The sequence below is a fragment of the Lontra canadensis genome, unplaced genomic scaffold (assembly GCF_010015895.1).
Source record: "Lontra canadensis isolate GAN:19392208 unplaced genomic scaffold, GSC_riverotter_1.0 scaffold87, whole genome shotgun sequence".
In the NCBI taxonomy this organism is placed as follows: Eukaryota; Metazoa; Chordata; class Mammalia; order Carnivora; family Mustelidae; genus Lontra; species Lontra canadensis.
Window position 1 is genome coordinate 5664152 of NW_022631081.1, and position 18230 is coordinate 5682381.

At 41.2% G+C, this 18230-nt stretch overlaps 1 protein-coding gene across 16 annotated transcripts in view; it reads left to right on the forward strand.

Annotated features, from left to right (window-relative positions):
* The first annotated feature begins 3905 nt into the window (after nucleotides 1–3905).
* The window catches only part of DEPDC5 (DEP domain containing 5, GATOR1 subcomplex subunit), a 130633-nt gene continuing 116308 nt past the window's right edge, over nucleotides 3906–18230 (forward strand). For 15 of the 16 annotated variants that reach the window (XR_004385682.1, XR_004385683.1, XR_004385684.1 and 12 more), the window contains exons 1-7: nucleotides 3992–4138; nucleotides 4814–4939; nucleotides 7945–8032; nucleotides 8415–8461; nucleotides 10365–10450; nucleotides 11118–11201; nucleotides 12182–12231. Coding sequence is in view for 13 of the 16 variants with exons in the window: in XM_032883212.1 (XP_032739103.1) it covers nucleotides 4882–4939; nucleotides 7945–8032; nucleotides 8415–8461; nucleotides 10365–10450; nucleotides 11118–11201; nucleotides 12182–12231 (413 nt within the window). In the remaining 3 variants the exon portion in view is untranslated. Of the gene's footprint in view, nucleotides 3970–3991; nucleotides 4139–4813; nucleotides 4940–7944; nucleotides 8033–8414; nucleotides 8462–10364; nucleotides 10451–11117; nucleotides 11202–12181; nucleotides 12232–18230 lie in introns of those variants that run through there. The other variant, XM_032883213.1, reaches the window with a different exon arrangement.

The window sequence follows — 18230 nt, forward strand, 5'->3', positions numbered from 1 at the left end:
GCAGAGAGGCAGGCAGAGAGAGAGAGGAGGAAGCAGGTTCCCTGCTGAGCAGAGAGCCCGATGCGGGGCTCGATCCCAATTCCCTGAGATCATGACCTGAGCCGAAGGCAGAGGCTTTAACCCACTGAGCCACCCAGGCGTCCCCGGTTTATGGGAGATTTTAATGCTCTTTTCTCTGATCAGGATATCTTTGAGCCAGTCAAATGGTCCAAAATGTGGACCATTTTGGCCAAGACAGTGGTTTTCCCACTTTTGGTCAGGGCTGGAGATAGATAAACCCAAATGCCAGCTCTGTTATTTTATAGCCTGTGAGTGCAAAGATCATCTGTATATATGTATAATTCATATGTAGGCTACTACAAAAGGTATTGTGATGATTTTTTAAAAAAGATTTTATTTATTTATTTGACAGAGAGAGAGATCCCAAGTAGGCAGAGAGATGGGCAGATAGAGAGGGGGAAGCAGGCTCCCTGCTGAGCAGAGAGCCCGATTCAGGGCTGGATCCCAGGACTCCAAGATCATGACTTGAGCCGAAGGCAAAGGCTTAACCCACTGAGCTACCCAGGCGTCCCGGTATTGTGATGATTTAACTAGAAATTCACTTTAAAAACATGGCTGCCTTTACACAGTATCCACATTGTCCAGTACTTTCTCAGGCAACTACCTGCCTATAGAAGGGGAATCTGAGAAATCCAGTATTACTGGTTTGTCTTTTTTTTTTTTTTTAAGATTTTATTTATTTATTTGACAGGCAGAGATCACAAGTAGGCAGAGAAACAGGCAGAGAGAGAGAGGGAAGCAGGCTCCCCACTGAGCAGAGAGCCCGATGTGGGGCTCGATCCCAGGACCCCGAGATCATGACCTGAGCGGAAGGCAGAGGCTTTAACCCACTGAGCCACCCAGGCGCCCCATACTGGTTTGTCTTTTTGCCTCAGGATCTAGCATGACTGCCTGGCATCACTATTGATCTTGTTTTTATTTTATTTTAAAAGAGTTATTTATTTATTTATTTATTTATTTATTTAAGGTGGGGAGGGGCAAAGGGAGAGGGACAGAGAATCCTCAAGCAGATTCCCTGCTGAGTGTGGAGCCTGACACAAAAGGCTCAATCCCACAACCCTAAGATCATGACCTGAGCCGAAGTCAAGGGTTGGATGCCCAATTGACTGAACCATCCAGGTGCCCTGACCTTGTCTTTATTTTAAAATGTGATATTTTGGGGGCTCCTGGGTGGCTCAGTTGGCTAAGTGTCTGCCTTCAGCTTGGGTCATGATCCCAGGGTTCTGAGATCAAGCCACACATCAGGCTCTCTCCTCAGTGAGGGCCTGTTTCTCTCTCTCTCCCTCTGCTGCTCTCCCTGCTTGTCCTCTCTCTCTCTCTGTCAAATAAACACACACACACACACACACACACACACACACACACCTTTAAAATGTGATATTTTGGAGACACCTGGGTGGCTAAGTTGGTTAAGCATCTGCCTCTGGCTCAGGTTATGAACTCAAGGTTCTGGGATCTAGCCCCACATTGGGCTCCCTGCTCAGCCAGGAGCCAGCTTCTCTCTCTGCCCCTCTTCCTCACTCCTGCTCTCTCTCTCTCTGTCTGAAATAAATAAATAGATAAACAAATCATTTTAAAAATGTGATATTTTGGGGTGCCTGGGTGGCTCCATCGGTTCAGTGGCTGCCTTCAGCTCAGGTCATGATCCCAGGGTCCTGGGATTGAGCCCTGCATCAGGCTCCCTGCTCAGTGGAGAGCCTACTTCTCCCTCTCTCTCTGCCTGCCGCTCTGCCTACTTGTGTTTTCTCTCTCTGTCAAATAAAATCTTTTAAAAATGTGATATTTTGTTAATAGTGGGCTTTTGTATTAATTTTTATTTAAAAATTATATTAAATATTATTTAGCTTGTTCCCTGAGCTTTTTTGACATCTTCTTAACATTTTGTGCCCTAAGATAAGTGTCTCACTAGCCTTACCCAACTCTGCTCCTAGCTCTCTATTAGGCACAAAGAAGTTCAAAGGAAGGAGCATATATATCATTCAATTCCCTGAAAGTCGAGGAAAGCCAGTTTCCTAGTCAATACCATGCTTGCCAATAATACTCTGCATTTATATATAGTATTTTAAATTATTTTAATTTGAAAGACTTAATATAACATGCCGATCATTTCATTTTGTCCTCAAACACCTTGTGAACAAGGAAATACAGGTACTTCTTATCTCCATCTGGCAAGGGAGAAAATTGAGAAAAGAGAATTTGATATAAAGCCACACTTCTCAAAACAGGCTATTGTGCAGGTGGTTGTAGCATAGTGATCTTAGAATCAAGAATCCCCTAGACTAGATCCCTAGTGCAGGAACTAACTGTTCCAGCCATCCCTAACCTTGACCAGGTTTGACAATTTTTTAAAAGCTCAAAACCTATTAAGTTTTTTTTTTTTTTTTTAAGATTTTATTTATTTGACACAGACAGCAAGAGAGAACAAGTAGGCAGAGTGGCAGGTGGAGGGAGAGGGAGAAGCAGACTCCTCACTGAGCAGAGCAGAGTCTGGACCCCCGACTCTGGCATCATGACCTGGATGGAAGGCAGGTACTTAACTAACTGAGCCACCCAGGCGCCCCCGTTAAGATTTTATTTGTTTGTTTGTTTTTTACAAGTTTTTGCCAAATTAAAAAGTGAAATATTTGCAGTTCTAAGATATGACACCAATTATAGACATCTCTCAGGAGATGGAATCAAATTACAATGAGGTCCAGTGAGAGAGAATCCCATTAGTCCCTTTGGAATGAAAGACTTCCCACCAGCCACTGCTGCTAACAAAACAGGGGGATCTGAATGCTTCCGCTGAATTAGCAACATTAAAGTCTTTTATAGTCAACATTTTATCCCTGAAGTTTTTGCAACTGTTGCAGTTGATTACATGTTTTTACTTATATAAAAAATCACAATTATTTTATAGTTTTAACTTCTGAATCCTAAAGCAAAAGTATGGATACCGAAAAGAAGCTCCTCTCTTCACAGACCACCCCCCCCCCCGCCTTCTTCCAATCAGGTCTCCTTTGTGCCACGCGACAGTTTTCATCTTTAAACATTCAGAAAATTTTCCAAACCGTTGTCAGTTAAATGGAACTGGCAACTTGTCAGAAGTCCTTGTCGAGTTTCTGGAACAGCCCACACAGCTCTAATTTTCTTCTGGAGAACAAAAAGATGTCCTGAAAGGGTGTTAGGCTGAGCTCCTCGGTATGTGAGGAGGATGCTCGTTAGAAGCTCAGCCTTCAGAGCCAAGCTGGACTCGACTGGGTCAGGATCCATCCTTGCTTCCTTCTGAGGAGTTTCGTGTCCCCTGCTTGTTTACCTGTATGTGAAATACAATGTACCTGCCACCTAATAGGGAAGTGACCATTTCATAAGGATGTCTGTGAGAGTTAGGGTAGCTATTAACCAGGGAGGCAGGCAATTCATTTGGGGTTTCGAGGGATTTGAAAAGTACACCCCAAAGTGAATGCTTTTCAGCAGGATCCGTCGCTCTATCGCAAGACCTGAGCCCTTTGCATTTTACAAAAGTTCTCCCAGAAATTATTTTGTGCTTCTCAGTAGCCCCGTGAGGCCAGGCGAGGGTCCGCAACACCGTTTACAGATACGAGGAGACTCGTCTGTGTTTGCCCTGTTGGTGGGGGGGCGGTCACTAAATAGGAAACGAAGCTCTTGCGCATGGATCTATGAGACTGTCTGGAAGAAAAACAATTTCCTTCCACAGCCGGCTACCGCCCGGCCTCCAAGCGGAAAACACAGCAAGCAGCCAGAGATAGAAGCCACACGCAACGCCCCGCCCCCGGCGGGAGCCCCGGATGGGGAAGTGGCGCGGACACCGAGATGAGGCGGAGGCCGGGCCAGAGTGGCCCGGGGCGTGTGGGCGGGAAGGGGGGCGGGGCTCCGGGGCGGAGCCACCAGAACTGCGCGGGTTCTCAGGTGAGCACACTGTGGCCGGGGCGGGCCGACAGGAACCTTGAGCTTGGGCACGGAAGCCGCAAGGGCTGTGGGGGCGTAGGCGGGGCGTCCAGAGAAGGCGCGGGGGACCGTGGGAGGGTACGGCCCTCGGAGTCCGGGCTTGAAGAGGGAAGGGGCTCCGGAGCTGCGGGTGAGTGGGGCTGCTCGCCGGGCCCGGGTTTGTGGAGTGTGCGGGAGGGGGTGGTGGTCCAGGTTCGAGTCCTGACCCCACTCCCCATGCTGCTGTGTGATCTTAGACAAGTCTCCGAGCCTCTCTGAGCTTTAGTGGCCGCAGCTGTGAAATGAGAGTGGGGAGGAGGAGTCGCTGAGAGTTTGTACAAATGGACATTCAGGGAACGAAGCCCAGCCTTCCTCCTGTTTATCCTCTCCTAGCCCAGGACACTGACTGCGAAACGTGAATGGTGGGAATATCTCAGTGTCTGAGTGACCTTGGGCAAGTCCCTTGCTCTGGCCCACCCTTTCTTCATCCACAAAATGAGTGCGCTAACCTGTTTCAAGATCTCTTTAGTATTTGGGTGTTTTTGCTTTAGATAGAGACAAGGTAGTGAGTGCCCAATTGACTACAAGTTTTCCATTTAGGGGGTGATAGAATATCTTCTTGGAGGTTGGAATAGACCCTGGGCCACATTTCCTTTAGTTTTCAGATTCTCCGTTTTGCCCTCTAACCCTCCTTGTAATTGGAGGAGTGATTTCATCCAAGGGTTGGTGCTACCTCTTCTCTGAACAATACCAGTATATTCAATGGCCTAAAATCAAAGAGCAGTTGCAAAGAAAAGTCTGACATTCTAGCCTTTTTGTGTTTCAGTGGCAGAGAGGCAAGATGACTTCTCTCCGCCAAGCTTGGAACAGCTGAAGGAAAAACAACAGTACAAGATGAGAACAACAAAGGTCTACAAACTTGTCATCCACAAGAAGGGCTTTGGGGGCAGTGGTCAGTATTGATTGGTCTTTGGGGGTTGTGTAAGTTGGCTGAGGTTCTTGGTGTGTCCAGTGCCTTGAAAATGACACATTGACTCACATGACCATAGCGGCTAGAGGCAACTTAACTGAGTGAAACAGCAAGTATTAAATAGTTGCAGGGAGGACAGTAGCACCAGAGAGCACAGGCCCCTACTAAAAGTATTTGTATTCTGACTTTTAAGGAACATGGTGAATGTTGCCAGTCTGCTATCCTTCATTTATTTGTATTTTATTATTTATTTATTTAAATTTTAAAAGATTATTTATTTGACAGGAAGAGAGAGGACAAGCAGAGGGAGCTGGAGGGGGAGAAGCAGGCTTCCTGTCGATCAGGGAGCCAATGTGGGGCTTGATCCCAGGACCCTGAGATCATGACCTGAGCCAAAGGCAGATGCTGAGTCGACTGAGCCACCCAGGCGCCCCTATTTGTATTTTATGTTACACATTTATTGCATATATCTTATAAAATTCTAGTATGCACTGGTTTGGCAGATAAAAGAAACCTACATTATATGAGAGCAGTAGTAGACACACATTAGACAGGTCTGATCAAAGCATGAAACTTTGCCTGGCTGAGAGGCATAGTGAGGAGGGGCAGGACAAAGCATATTGTTCTGTACTAAATCAGATTTTTCAGCTCTGCCTCTAACTTTCCCTGTGACCTCAGGCAAGCCCCTAGTTTATCTTATCTACAACTTCAAGCACATTAGAACAGTTTCTCTGTTTTTCTTAGCACATTGTGTCTATTAATCTGCAGAATAGGATGGCGATTAGTAATATGATTTTTTTTCTTTTTGTAAAGAAATAATTTTCCTTTTTGTCCTAACAATCTTATTTGCTTCAGAAATTGGAATTAACAACACAATGAGTTTTTTTTTTTTTAAAGATTTTATTTATTTATTTATTTGACAGACAGAGATCACAAGTAGGCAGAGAGGCAGGCAGAGAGAGAGGAGGAAGCAGGCTCCCTGCCGAGCAGAGAGCCTGATTGGGGGGGGGGGGCTCGATCCCAGGACCCTGGGATCATGACCTGAGCCGAAGGCAGAGACTTTAACCCACTGAGCCACCCAGGCACCCCACAATGAGTCTTTTTAAAAATGTATTTTACTATGCATTTGCTCTTGTATATGTGTAAACCTCCCAAGGGCAAGGATTCCCCAAAAAGGAAAACACTAGTTTGGATATCATAAAGTATGTGAGGATTGAGTAAGATGATATATGGAAGGTATTAGGTAGAGTATCAGACTCAGTGCCGCTCAGTAAATGCAACCATTATAATTACCAGGGCAAGGATATACCAGGCATTGCTGTATTTAAAACACAGTTTCTGCTAAAATGCAGAGTCTGTTGTTAATACTAGATTTTGTATTCAGTTGATGCTGCCTGAACACTTGTGGGTAGAATTGAGTAGAAAACAGAAACAACTTTTGACAGATGGAAGAATAAGAAGATACAGTATATACAGTGTATATACAATGTATACATGTCTACTTTTTCACCTGTATAAGAGAAAGACAGCTAGGTGTTATACCCTGTCTCCTGTAGGGCTATAAATAAAAACACATCAAATGAAATTAGGTGCATATCTGTGCTAAATGTAAAGGTTATGAATATGACAAGGTCCCTTGTCCCTAAGGAGCTTTTAGCTTGATGAGACAGATATGCAAAAAGGAAATGGTAAAATGAAACAGTGGAATTAGTGCTCAGGGAGTTTAATTCAGAATATGGAAGTTAGGGGAAGGCATCATAGTGGATTTGGCATAAAGCTATCAATGGAAGCAATATACCAAATAAAATTTGGGATTAACCCAATGCTTTGCTTTCCTAGGCTGAATTTTTGTGGAGTCTGATTATATTTGAAATTTAGATACACGTATTTGTCATGGTTTTAGCATAATTAAAGGCTGTAGCTTTTCCTCAAAATCAAAACAACAAAAAAATCACTCCCTCTTTATGATTCTGAGTTTGTTATACATGAAAGGATTCTCTCCACTCCCAGTGAGTGTGGAGGTTGGGGTAGATAAACATATGAAACATATGTCCTCCCTATATTTTAAGAGTTTCATTGGACCTTAATGTGAACTAGTATCCAAAATTTTTCCCTGATCAAGAGCTGCCTTCCAAAGTGTAAGGTATTTTATTGGCTTGTGGGATTTTGTTTTTTGTTTTATGACATATGGGAGGTGGTGGGCTTTAGGCAGAAGGAATCCCGGGCTAAGGGTGCCTGGGTGGCTCTGTTGTTAAGTGTCTGCCTTTGGCTCAGGAGATCAGGCCCTGATTCAGGCATCCTGCTCAGCGAGAGGTCTGCTTCTTCCTTTCCCACTCCTCCTGCTTGGGTTCCCTCTCTTGCTGTGTCTCTCTCTGTCAAATAAATAAAATCTTTTAAAAAAAAGAGGGAGAGAGAGAGAGAGAGAGAGAATGAATCCTGGGCTAGTAATCAATCTTGGCTGTGCTGTTATCAGCTGTTTACCTTTAGGCAGGTCACGTTATCCCCTAGGTCATTTCTTCACTTCTGTTAGATCCAAAGATTTATTGTGAGGATCACATTAAAGACAGTATTTTTGGAAATTCTTTGAACACTGTATAAATATCAGGGATTGTGCTGCATTTGTGGGATCAGGCTGTTTTGTTTCTGGTATAGGCCAGGTATGTGATAATTCAAGGAAGTAAAGTATTAATCCCAGAGGTTTAAGTTCTGGAGAGCAAGGGCTTCTTTTTCCCAGTGGGGTGGTAATAGAGCACGGGCTCTGAGGACAAAGGCCCCGAACACTGTCCAACTCAGCTACTCACTAGTTTTATGTCACTCTGTGAATCCTTTAGTTCACCTGAATTGCAATTTAAAATGGAACCTCATCTTTGAGATGGGGTAGTGATACTAACCAATGAGGTCACGAGGACCCAACATGAGAATGTATACCATAGCTTGTCGCCCAAGTTAGTCCGTTTTCTACTTGAGATTGCTGACTTGTCTTTCAGATGATGAGCTAGTCATGAACCCTAAAGTGTTTCCTCACATCAAGCTTGGAGACATTGTGGAGATTGCTCACCCCAATGATGAATACAGGTAAACATCTCATTAGGATCAAGGGGACTAACTGGGCAGCCTACTGTTTCCAAATATTTTGTTTAAGGGGCTTGCAAGGCAGGACAGCTCTTAGCCTTTACATGAAACTGTTCCTGCCCTTTGGGATTTGATAAAGCAATAATCTTTTAAAAAGTAGTCTATTCTTTCTGATTTTAAAGTCAGGATGACAACTCTGAAAAATTGTGTAGCATTTAGCTGTTTCCTGGAAGGCAAGTGCAGAGTTTCTTTGTTTCTAAGAGAACTTCTCCCCCTTGTTGTGCTATAGGTTACAATATATCCAGAGGGATCTTTTGTAGGGGGTGAAGAAAGCTGGTTAATTACAGTTTACAACATCCTATCTCTTTGTTGCTTTCTCCTGCAGCCCTCTGCTTTTGCAAGTCAAGTCACTTAAGGAAGATTTGCAGAAAGGTAAGAATTTCATCTCTCTTCTCTAAGGTTTTTATTTTTACACTTAGAGAAACTGTTCCAGAAACTGTAAGGAACGTGTCTCTTCATAATCTCAGGGAACGAGGGCATAGTACTTCTTTCCTTGTCAAAATGTGTGCCCCTAAACAAATTGTCAGATTTCAAAACTGCCAAGGAATCTCGTTTGTCAGCATCCTGAGGGCACTGAAGAAACTGTCTTTATTGTTAGGAGGAAAGTTAATCTGACTAGGTAAAGCTTTATTCTTAACTCAAAAAAAAAAAAAAAAAAGGGGTGCCTGGGTGGCTCAGTGGGTTAAGCCGCTGCCTTCAGCTCAGGTCATGATCTCAGAGTCCTGGGATCGAGCCCCGCATCGGGCTCTCTGCTCAGCAGGGAGCCTGCTTCCTCCTCTTTCTCTGCCTGCCTCTCTGCCTGCTTGTGATCTCTCTGTCAAATAAATAAATAAAATCTTTAAAATAAAATAAAAAAAAATTGTTGGCAAAGCATGCTTTCCTAAATACTGTATTTTTTCATAAGATGTTTGTTAAGTGCCTACTCTAGGTGAGAGAAGATAACCTATCACAAATGTAGGACAGTGTACTGGGAGCTTTTTGTCTTATTTATTTATTTAAATTTTATTTTATTTTTTCAGTGTTCCAAGATTCATTGTTTATGCACCACATCCAGTGCTCCATGCAATACGTGCCCTCCTTAATACCCACCATCAGGCTTACCCAACCCCCTAGCCCCCTCCCCTCCAAAACTCTCAATTTGTTTCTCAGAGTCCACAGTCTCTCATGGTTCATCTCCCCCTCTGATTTCCCCCAACTCACTTCTCCCTTCTCCCAATGTCCTCCATGTTATTATTTATGCTCCATAAGTAAGTGAAACTGGGAGCTTTTTGTAATGTCTCTTTTTATCTTCCCACACAACTCTTGACTGAGGGAGGGAACTTAGTCTCACTGAGGTGAATTGGCTTGCCTGACGTCAGTAAGTAGAGGAGCCAGAGCAGCCATTCTACTTACTCATTCTGGATCTGATCCTTTCTTTTTTCCTCTAATGAGTATACCTCCAATGAGCTGTTCAAGGAACCAAAATGTTAATTGATAGCAAATAAGGTAATTTCTTAAATGGTATTTCAAAGAAAAAAAATTCTGATTTGCTTTAAAGGATGGTGATGCTCACTACTTTTATAATTCAGTATGATGGGGAAGCATTTTATAAAACCCAAATCAGGGGGTGCCTGGGTGGCTCAGTTGTTAAGCGTCTTCATTTGGCTCAGGTCATGATCCCAGTGTGCTGGGATCGAGCCCCGCATCGGGCTCCCTGCTTAGCAGGAAGCCTGCTTCTCCCTCACCAACTCCCCCTGCTTCTCCCTCGCCAACTCCCCCTGCTTCTCTTCCCTCTCTCGCTTGTGACTCTCTGTCAAATAAATAAATAAAATCTTAAAAAAAAAAAAAAAAAGACCAAAACCCCAATCCTAAGAGTTTTCTCCTTGCTCTCACCACCCCATCTCCTGCCATCTGGTATGTTTCTTATTTACCAGCTGTAAGGGCTCATTGAAAAGTTTGTTTCTCCCTTAACTACCTCGGCTACTTTCATTCCAAATGAGAAATGGTCTCCTTCTGAATTTTCACAGTTCTTTGAACTTTTTTATGTTGCTCCTTGGTTTCTTTAATTTTCTCCCTCTGTCTCCATTTCTGTTTCTCTCATTTTTAATTGCTGAAGGCTTGGGTCTTATTTCACATGCTTGTTTCACCTAAAAAGCTTTCAGATGCTGGAAGGCAGAGAATTTTTCTTGCCCATGGCCAACAGTCATTTGTGTTGCTTGTCAAATGACTACAGATTAGAATATATTTGCCTGCTTTTTCAGAATATGTTACCTGATCCAGATTTCTTCTGTTTCAGAAACTATTAGTGTGGACCAGACTGTGACTCAAGTGTTCCGATTAAGACCTTATCAAGATGTTTATGTGAATGTTGTAGACCCTAAGGTATGTGTTTGTTCTGGACTTGAGTATCTTTTGGGAATGATTAATACTGTTCCCAAGAGGTTGGGTCTCTAAGGAAATAATGAGTTACTTAAGTATAGTGTTGGATTGTTAAATATGTGGTCATATATAGGTCACTTAGATTGTAGGTATATATAGGTTGCACTTAAAGCCCTCACTTTTTTATAAAAGCTTTCCTAAAAAGATTCTGTATATATAGGTACATGTCAAGCTCAATGTAAAATTTGCTATTAAAATACTGTAATTTCTCTAGGTGTTCTTGTTTTTTTTTTTTCTGAAATGAGAAATGGTGCTATAATAGGTAAAAATCATTGTTTAAAAGATACCACTGACATTATCTAGGGAAATAAAACACAGAGCTCAATGTCCTGTGTAAGTGCCAGAATCAAGACTAAACACAGAATTATTACTTTGGTACTCTTTGCACTTAGTCATGATCCAGCTGCTGTAGCATCTGTTATAGACTTATCGCCTGTACTCAGAAGCCTTTTCTGGCAGGATGAAATGCTGTTTTGCAGTGTTCTGTTATCAGATGTTCTTCCAGTAGTTTTCTTGTTTGCTAAAAAGTTTCTCCATGCTGAGTGTGCCTTATTTTAAGATGAAGTGTGGCAGAGTAACACAGAGAGATATATTTGATTATCCCTTTTAGGATGTGACCCTTGACCTAGTGGAATTAACATTTAAGGATCAGTATATAGGCCGTGGAGATATGTGGCGACTAAAGAAAAGTTTGGTAAGATGTGATAAAAAAAAAAAAAAAAAGTCTGTTACTTTTCCTGTTACATTAAATAATCCATTTTCCTTGTAGAGATTTAATAGTGAGAAGGGTATAAAATCATTTCTAAAACCAGCTTCACAAATAATTGTTGTAAACCCTTTGTGTATCTTCTTCCATTCTCTCTGTGGTTTTTTTGAGCTTTGTTTTTGCTTGTTTATAGATTTTTACTCCACATTTTTGGTTCAAATGGGAAATTATAATATTACCTTACATTTGAGTGGAACTTTAACTTTCACACGTTCATGTCATTCCCATGGATAGCTATTTATTACCCTTCATTTATAGATGTGAAAATTGAGATTGAGAAGATAAGCGATTACCCAAGACTAAAAAACTATAGTCAGCAGTTGACACCAGGCTAGAATCCAGATCTTGTCGCTTCCTGGTTAATCTGCTTTTTGCCGTAACCTCCCATTTTCCTGATCTATTTATTTTGAGTTAACGTTTTCCACTTAAAATGATCAATTCATTGTGAGCTGGTGCTGAAATTTTTCTTATTGGGCATTTTCAGCATTGTGAAGCAACGAATTATAGATGGAATTTCCATAACTGAATATTTTCAGAAAAAAAATGTTCATTTTTTATTGGACAGGGAAGGGGGTTCCATTCTATAAAATGAGAGCTAAAATGAGAAATGAATGTTGTGTAATTAAATAAGCATGTAAATAGAGATATGTATGCAGACATATGTGAAGATAGCGTGTTAGTGAAGCTGGGCATTTATTTTCCACCTGGTCTTTATTATTGTCTATACTTGTCACACTCTTAAGAACCTACAGTTATACCTGCCCCAGCAGGTTTGCCTATAGGGTAAATCTATTACTCCCTTGTTAATTGAACCTTTGGTTGTTAGAAGAAATTAAAAAGGCAGGAGACCTTCTTTGTGACCTTGATGTGTTGTTGAATCTCATATTCTCTCTGTCTATCTTCCTTAGGTCAGCACATGTGCCTATATCACTCAAAAGGTGGAATTTGCTGGCATCAGGTAGGTATTACATCACTCTTGACTTATCAGCTAATATCTAGGAGTAGGATCTAGTGCAGTAACTGGGATATGTACTGCATTTGAGGTGTGCGGTGTCCATATAATAAAATACATGATAGCTTAAACGATTAGACTGTTGTTGCTAAAACAAACCAAAAAATCCCGAAGTACACTACAGTAGTTTTAAGTTGAGTGGAAGTTGCTGAAGCCACATGGTATTCTGTAACAAAGGAGGCATAGCCTCATAATTTCAGAACAAGAAAAAGCCTTAGATGAATGTATTTAATCAAACCTTCTCATTTTACAGATTCAGAAACATACTTGGAGATATGAAAAGACTAGCCCAGTAGTTCCTGATTTGCTGCCTTTTTTTTTTTTAATTTTTAAAAGATTTTATTTATTTATTTCACAGAGATCACAAGTAGGCAAAAAGGCAGGCAGAGAGAGAAGGAAGCAGGTTCCCCACTTAGCAGAGAGCCCGATGCGGGGCTCGATCCCAGGACCCTGAGATCATGACCTGAGCTGAAGGCAGGGGCTTTAACCCACTGAGCCACCCAGGTGCCCCAGTTTGCTGCCTTTTTAACCATATTGCACTGCCCTTGATTTATTAAAATGATTCCTAAATTTCAGTTTGTAAAGAAGAGAGAAAAAGGGATTTTTTGAAAGCCCTTTTAATTTGAAAAACACAACATCCACAGAGTAAAGCCTTCAAACAGGGCAAAAAGGTGTATAATGAAAAACAAATCCTTCTCCTTAGAAGAAATGTTATGTTATGTTATACATAACAAATTCTTAGAAGAATTTGTTATGTATAACACATACATGTTTACATCTGGTTGACTCACTTTTTTTTTTTTTTAAGATTTTATTTATTTATTTGAGAGAGCGAGAGTTCACACGTGAGCGAGTGGGAGCAAAGGGAGAGGGAGAGAGAGAATCTCAAGCAGACTCCCTGCTGAGCATGGAACCCAAAGTGGGGCTCAATCTCAGGACCCAAGACCATGACCTGAGCCAGAATCAAAAGTCAGACACTCAATCCACTGAGCTACCCAGGTGCCCCTGGTTGACTCACTTTTTTTTTTTTTTTAAAGATTTTTTATTTATTTATTTGACAGAGAGAGATCACAAAGCAGGCAGAGAGGCAGGCAGAGAGAGAGGAGGAAGCAGGCTCCCTGCTGAGCAGAGAGCCTGATGCGGGGCTCGATCCCAGGACCCTGAGATCATGACCCGAGCCGAAGGCAGCGGCTTAACCCACTGAGCCACCCAGGCGCCCCGGTTGACTCACTTTTAATGGCACTAGGATTGATCAGTGGGTTCCAGTGAGGTAGTCTGGTCCTCCATTATGAAGTTCCCCATCAACTTTTCACCTAATGGTATCACCCATTGTTGATTGTTGCATGTTAGTGATTTTCTGATTCAGTCATTTCTCCTACCTTTGTTAGCCAGAATCCATTCAATCATCCATCCATTAATCCATCCATTCATTTCTTTCTTTCTTTCTTTCTTTCCTTCCTTCCTTCCTTCCTTCCTTCCTTCCTTCTTCCTTTCTTTCTTTCTTCTTAAGATTTATTTATTTATTAAAGAGTGAGAGAGAGAGATAGTGCATGCATGCAAGCACACAGAGGGAGAGGGAGAAGCAGACTCCCCACGGAGCAGGGAGCCTGATGTGGGACTTGATCCCAGGACCCTGGGGATCATGACCTGAGCTGAAGGCAGACACTTAACTGGCTGAGCCACCCAGGCACCCTCAGAATCCCTTTTGTAAAGAGCATTTCATCATCAACTAGGGCTAATTGGTTAGTCTGAACTACTGATCCTAAAGGAAAGAAAGGATAAAGGATTAATTTTTTTTTTCCCAAAAAGGGGATGGTTTAAAAATTGGAGGGTCAAGATTCTTTGAGAAATCTTAGTAAAAGATTATAAAGCACAGCCCAAGAAGTGACTAAGCCTTGAGCTAAACAAGAAATGTAACCTAGATTCATGCTTTCCGGTACAACTTAGTCTCTCCGAGGTGGTGGACCGGGAGTCAGGAAACCTATAATCTGTTCCTGTACTGCCAGTGATTAGTGGGGTGATGTTGGGCAGGTCAGGGAGACTCTGAGTCTACTCCTCTGTAAAATGAAATGGTTGGTTTAGAATCTTTTTCCATAAAGGACCAGAGAGTAAATATTTTACGCTTTGGGCTACATGGGTCTCAGGTCTCTGTTGCAAATTTTTTGTTTTTTGGGTTTTTTTTTTTTTTAGCATTTAAAAATATAAAATCCATTCTTAACTGTGAGCCACATAAAAATAGGAGACGGACTGGATTTGGCCTGCGGGCTATAGTTAGCTGAGCCCTGGTTTAGAAACCCACTCAGATACCTTTCATTCTTAAATTTCTTGTTTTTCTGTGCAAGTGCCCATATCCACATGGTGCCAGATACAGAAATGAGAACCCTGACATAATGTCAGGCTTAGACTTTTAAAGATCTGTCCTAATATTTTGCTCATTCATGGTTAAATGTAAACCACAGTCTTCTACTATTTCTCCAGAATACTTACTTATAATCTTCCTACACGGAATCAAAAGTCACTTTCTTTCCTACAAGGAGGCATGCAAATTAAGAAGACAAAAAGAAAAAAAGAAGGAAAGAAACTAAAAAAAAGATACTCTGGGCCTCACATAACAAAAGGTAGTCGTTATTTACATAAAGTCATAATTATTGAAGTTTTCTGTAACTTAGCTTCTTTACTTGGTAATTTAGTTAATTCTTAAGGACATATGAGACAGTTTCATTACCTTGAGACCTTGCCTTTGAGGCATCATTTTTCCTTCAAAGGTAAACATTTTGATTTTCTCAGACTAAATTCCCAATGTATTCTTCAAAATGTTAAAAATAAACCCTGCAATAGATAATTTTAAAAAAATTAAAATTTTAAAAGAAAAATACTGCACTAAAATACTATCTCCTAAAAATTAGCATTTTGCTTTTTTTAAAATATGGAACTTAAAAACCTAGTCCATTTGATTTCATCGTGAAGTTTTTCCAGGTAGTTTTGGGACTGCTGACTAGCTAAGGTATCTTTTTTTACTGAAAAAAAGATTTTTTTTCTGATCAGACTCCAGAGGGAGCAACACTGAATAATTTCTGGCCTTGACTTCTCAGCTGTCCAGAAGCAGACAGAGCAGTGTGGAGAGTTATAGTTAAACCCCCTTGAAATACCCAGTTTGGGTGTTTTCCTGCTAGATCTGTTGTATCACAGATCTGGAATCTTCTCTGACTTAAGTCTTCTATGGTGGCCATTCTCTTAGAATGTCTTCTCTAACTATAGTATTAGTACTAAGTACCACTTGTTTATCACATGTTAGATACCAGGCATATGCTAAGTATTTTTTATATATAGTATATGTTCAATATAGGCAGTTTGAAAAATGGAAAAAAGAAGCAGGGAAGAGAAACATAACATTACTACTCAGAATCAACCACTATTAACATTTTGACATAGTTCTGTCAAAATATTCTGCTTTTTGGCTTGAGACCATGTAGTATATGTGATTTTACATTCTGTGGAAAAAAAAAAACCAACCCTGAAAACTTCGCTTTCATAATTTGAAAAAAAAAAAAAAAAACATTTATTCTAGATAATTTGGGTACTACAGAGAATATAAAGAAAAAAAAAACTTGGGGTACCTGGGTCTCAGTTGGTTATGCTTTTGCCTTCAGCTCAGGCCCTGTCTGAGATCGAGCCACTCATCAGGCTCCTAGCTCAGTGGAGTTCTCTTCCTCCCTTTCTCTCTACCCCTACCCCCACTCATGCTTATGTGTGCATGTTTTCTCTGTCTCAAATAAATAAATAAAATCTTTAAAAAAGGGTGCCTGGGTGGCTAAGTGGGTTAAGCCGCTGCCTTCGGCTCAGGTCATGATCTCAGGGTCCTGGGATCGAGTCCCGCATCGGGCTCTCTGCTCAGCAGGGAGCCTGCTTCCCTCTCTCTCTCTCTCTCTCTCTACCTGCCTCTCTGTCTACTTGTGATCTCTCTCTGTCAAATCAATAAATAAAATCTTAAAAAAAAAAATCTTTAAAAAAAAGGTGGGGTGCCTGGGTGGCTCAGGTAGTAAAGTGTCTGAATTCAGCTCAGGTCATAATCCCAGGGTCCTCGGATCAAGCCCCACATCAGGCTCACTGCTGAGTAGGAATTGTGCTTCTACCTCTTCCTTTGCTGATCCCCCTGCTTGTGCTCTGTCTTTCTCAAATAAATAAATAAAATCTTAAAAAAAAAAAAGTAGAAAACTTACAGTGGAATATAAGCTAACTACGTATAGGTAACCACTATTAAATTTTAGTGTGACCTTTCAGTATTTCTTTTCTTTTATTTTTAAAATTTTTTTTAACAGTGAATTATCCTTTTAATGTATTGTTGAATGCTGTTTGCTAATATCTTTTTTTTTTTAATTTTTATTAACATGTAATGCATTATTAGCCCCATAGTACAGGTCTGTGAATCGTCAGGTTTACATACTTCACAGAACTCTCCATACCACATACCTTCCCCAATGTCCATAACCCAGCCACCCTCTCCCTGCCCCCTCCCCCTGGTAACCCTGTTTGTTTTGTGAGATTAAGCGTCTTTTATGGTTTGTCTCCCTCCCAATCCCGTCTTGTTTCATTTTTTCCTTCCCTACCCCTTAAACCTTCCACTTTGCCTCTTAAATTCCTCATATCAGGGAGATCATATGATAATTGTCTTTCTCTGATTGACTTATTTCACTCAGTATAATACCCTCTAGTTCCATCCATGTCGTTGCAAATGGGAAGATTTCGTTTCTTTTGATGGCTGCCTCGTATTCCATTGTATATATATATACACCACATCTTCTTTATCCATTCCTCTGTTGATGGACGTCTAGGTTCTTTCCATAATTTGGCTATTGTGGACACTGTTGCTATAAATATTCGGGTGCACGTGCCCCTTCAGATCACTCCATTTGTATCTTTAGCGTAAATACCCAGTAGTGCGATTGCTGGGTCGTAAGGTAGCTCTATTTTCAACTTTTTGAGGAACCTCCATACTGTTTTCCAGAGTGGCTGTACCAGCTTGCATTCCCACTAGCAGTGAGGAGCGTTCCCCTTTCTCCCCATCCTCGCCAGCATCTGTCGTTTCCTGACTTATTAATTTTAGCCATTCTGACTGGTGTGAGGTGGTATCTCATTGTGGTTTTAATTTGTATCTCCCTGATGCCGAGTGATGTGGAGCACTTTTTCATGTGTCTGTTGGCCATGTGGATGTCTTTGCAGAATTGTCTGTTCATGTCCTCTGCCCATTTCTTGATTGGATTATTTGTTCTTTGGGTGTTGAGTTTGCTAAGTTCTTTATAGATTTTGGATACTAGCCCTTTATCTGATAAGTCATTTGCAAATATCCTCTCCCATTCTGTCAGTTGTCTTTTGGTTTTGTTGGCTGTTTCCTTTGCTGTGCAAAAGCTTTTGATCTTGATGAAGTCCCAATAGTTCATTTTTGCCCTTGCTTCCCTTGCATTTGGTGATGTTTCTAGGGAGAAGTTGCTGCGGCTGAGGTCGAAGAGGTTGCTGCCTGTGTTCTCCTCAAGGATTTTGAGGGATTCCTGTCTCATATTGAGGTCTTTCATCTATTATGAGTCTGTTTTTATGTGTGGTGTAAGGAAATGGTCCAGTTTCATTTTTCTGCATATGGCTATCCAGTTTTCCCAATACCATTTGTTGAAGAGACTATTTTTTTTTCCATTGGACATTCTTTACTGCGTTGTCAAAGATCAGTTGACCATAGAGTTGAGGGTCTATTTCTGGGCTCTCTATTCCATTCCATTGATCTATGTGTTTGTTTTTGTGCCAGTACCATACTATCTTGATGAAGACAGCTTTGTAATAGAGCTTGAAGTCTGGAATTGTGATGCCACCAATTTTGGCTTTCTTTTTCAATACTCCTCTGGCTATTGAGGTCTTTTCTGGTTCCATATAAATTTTAGGATTATTTGTTCCATTTC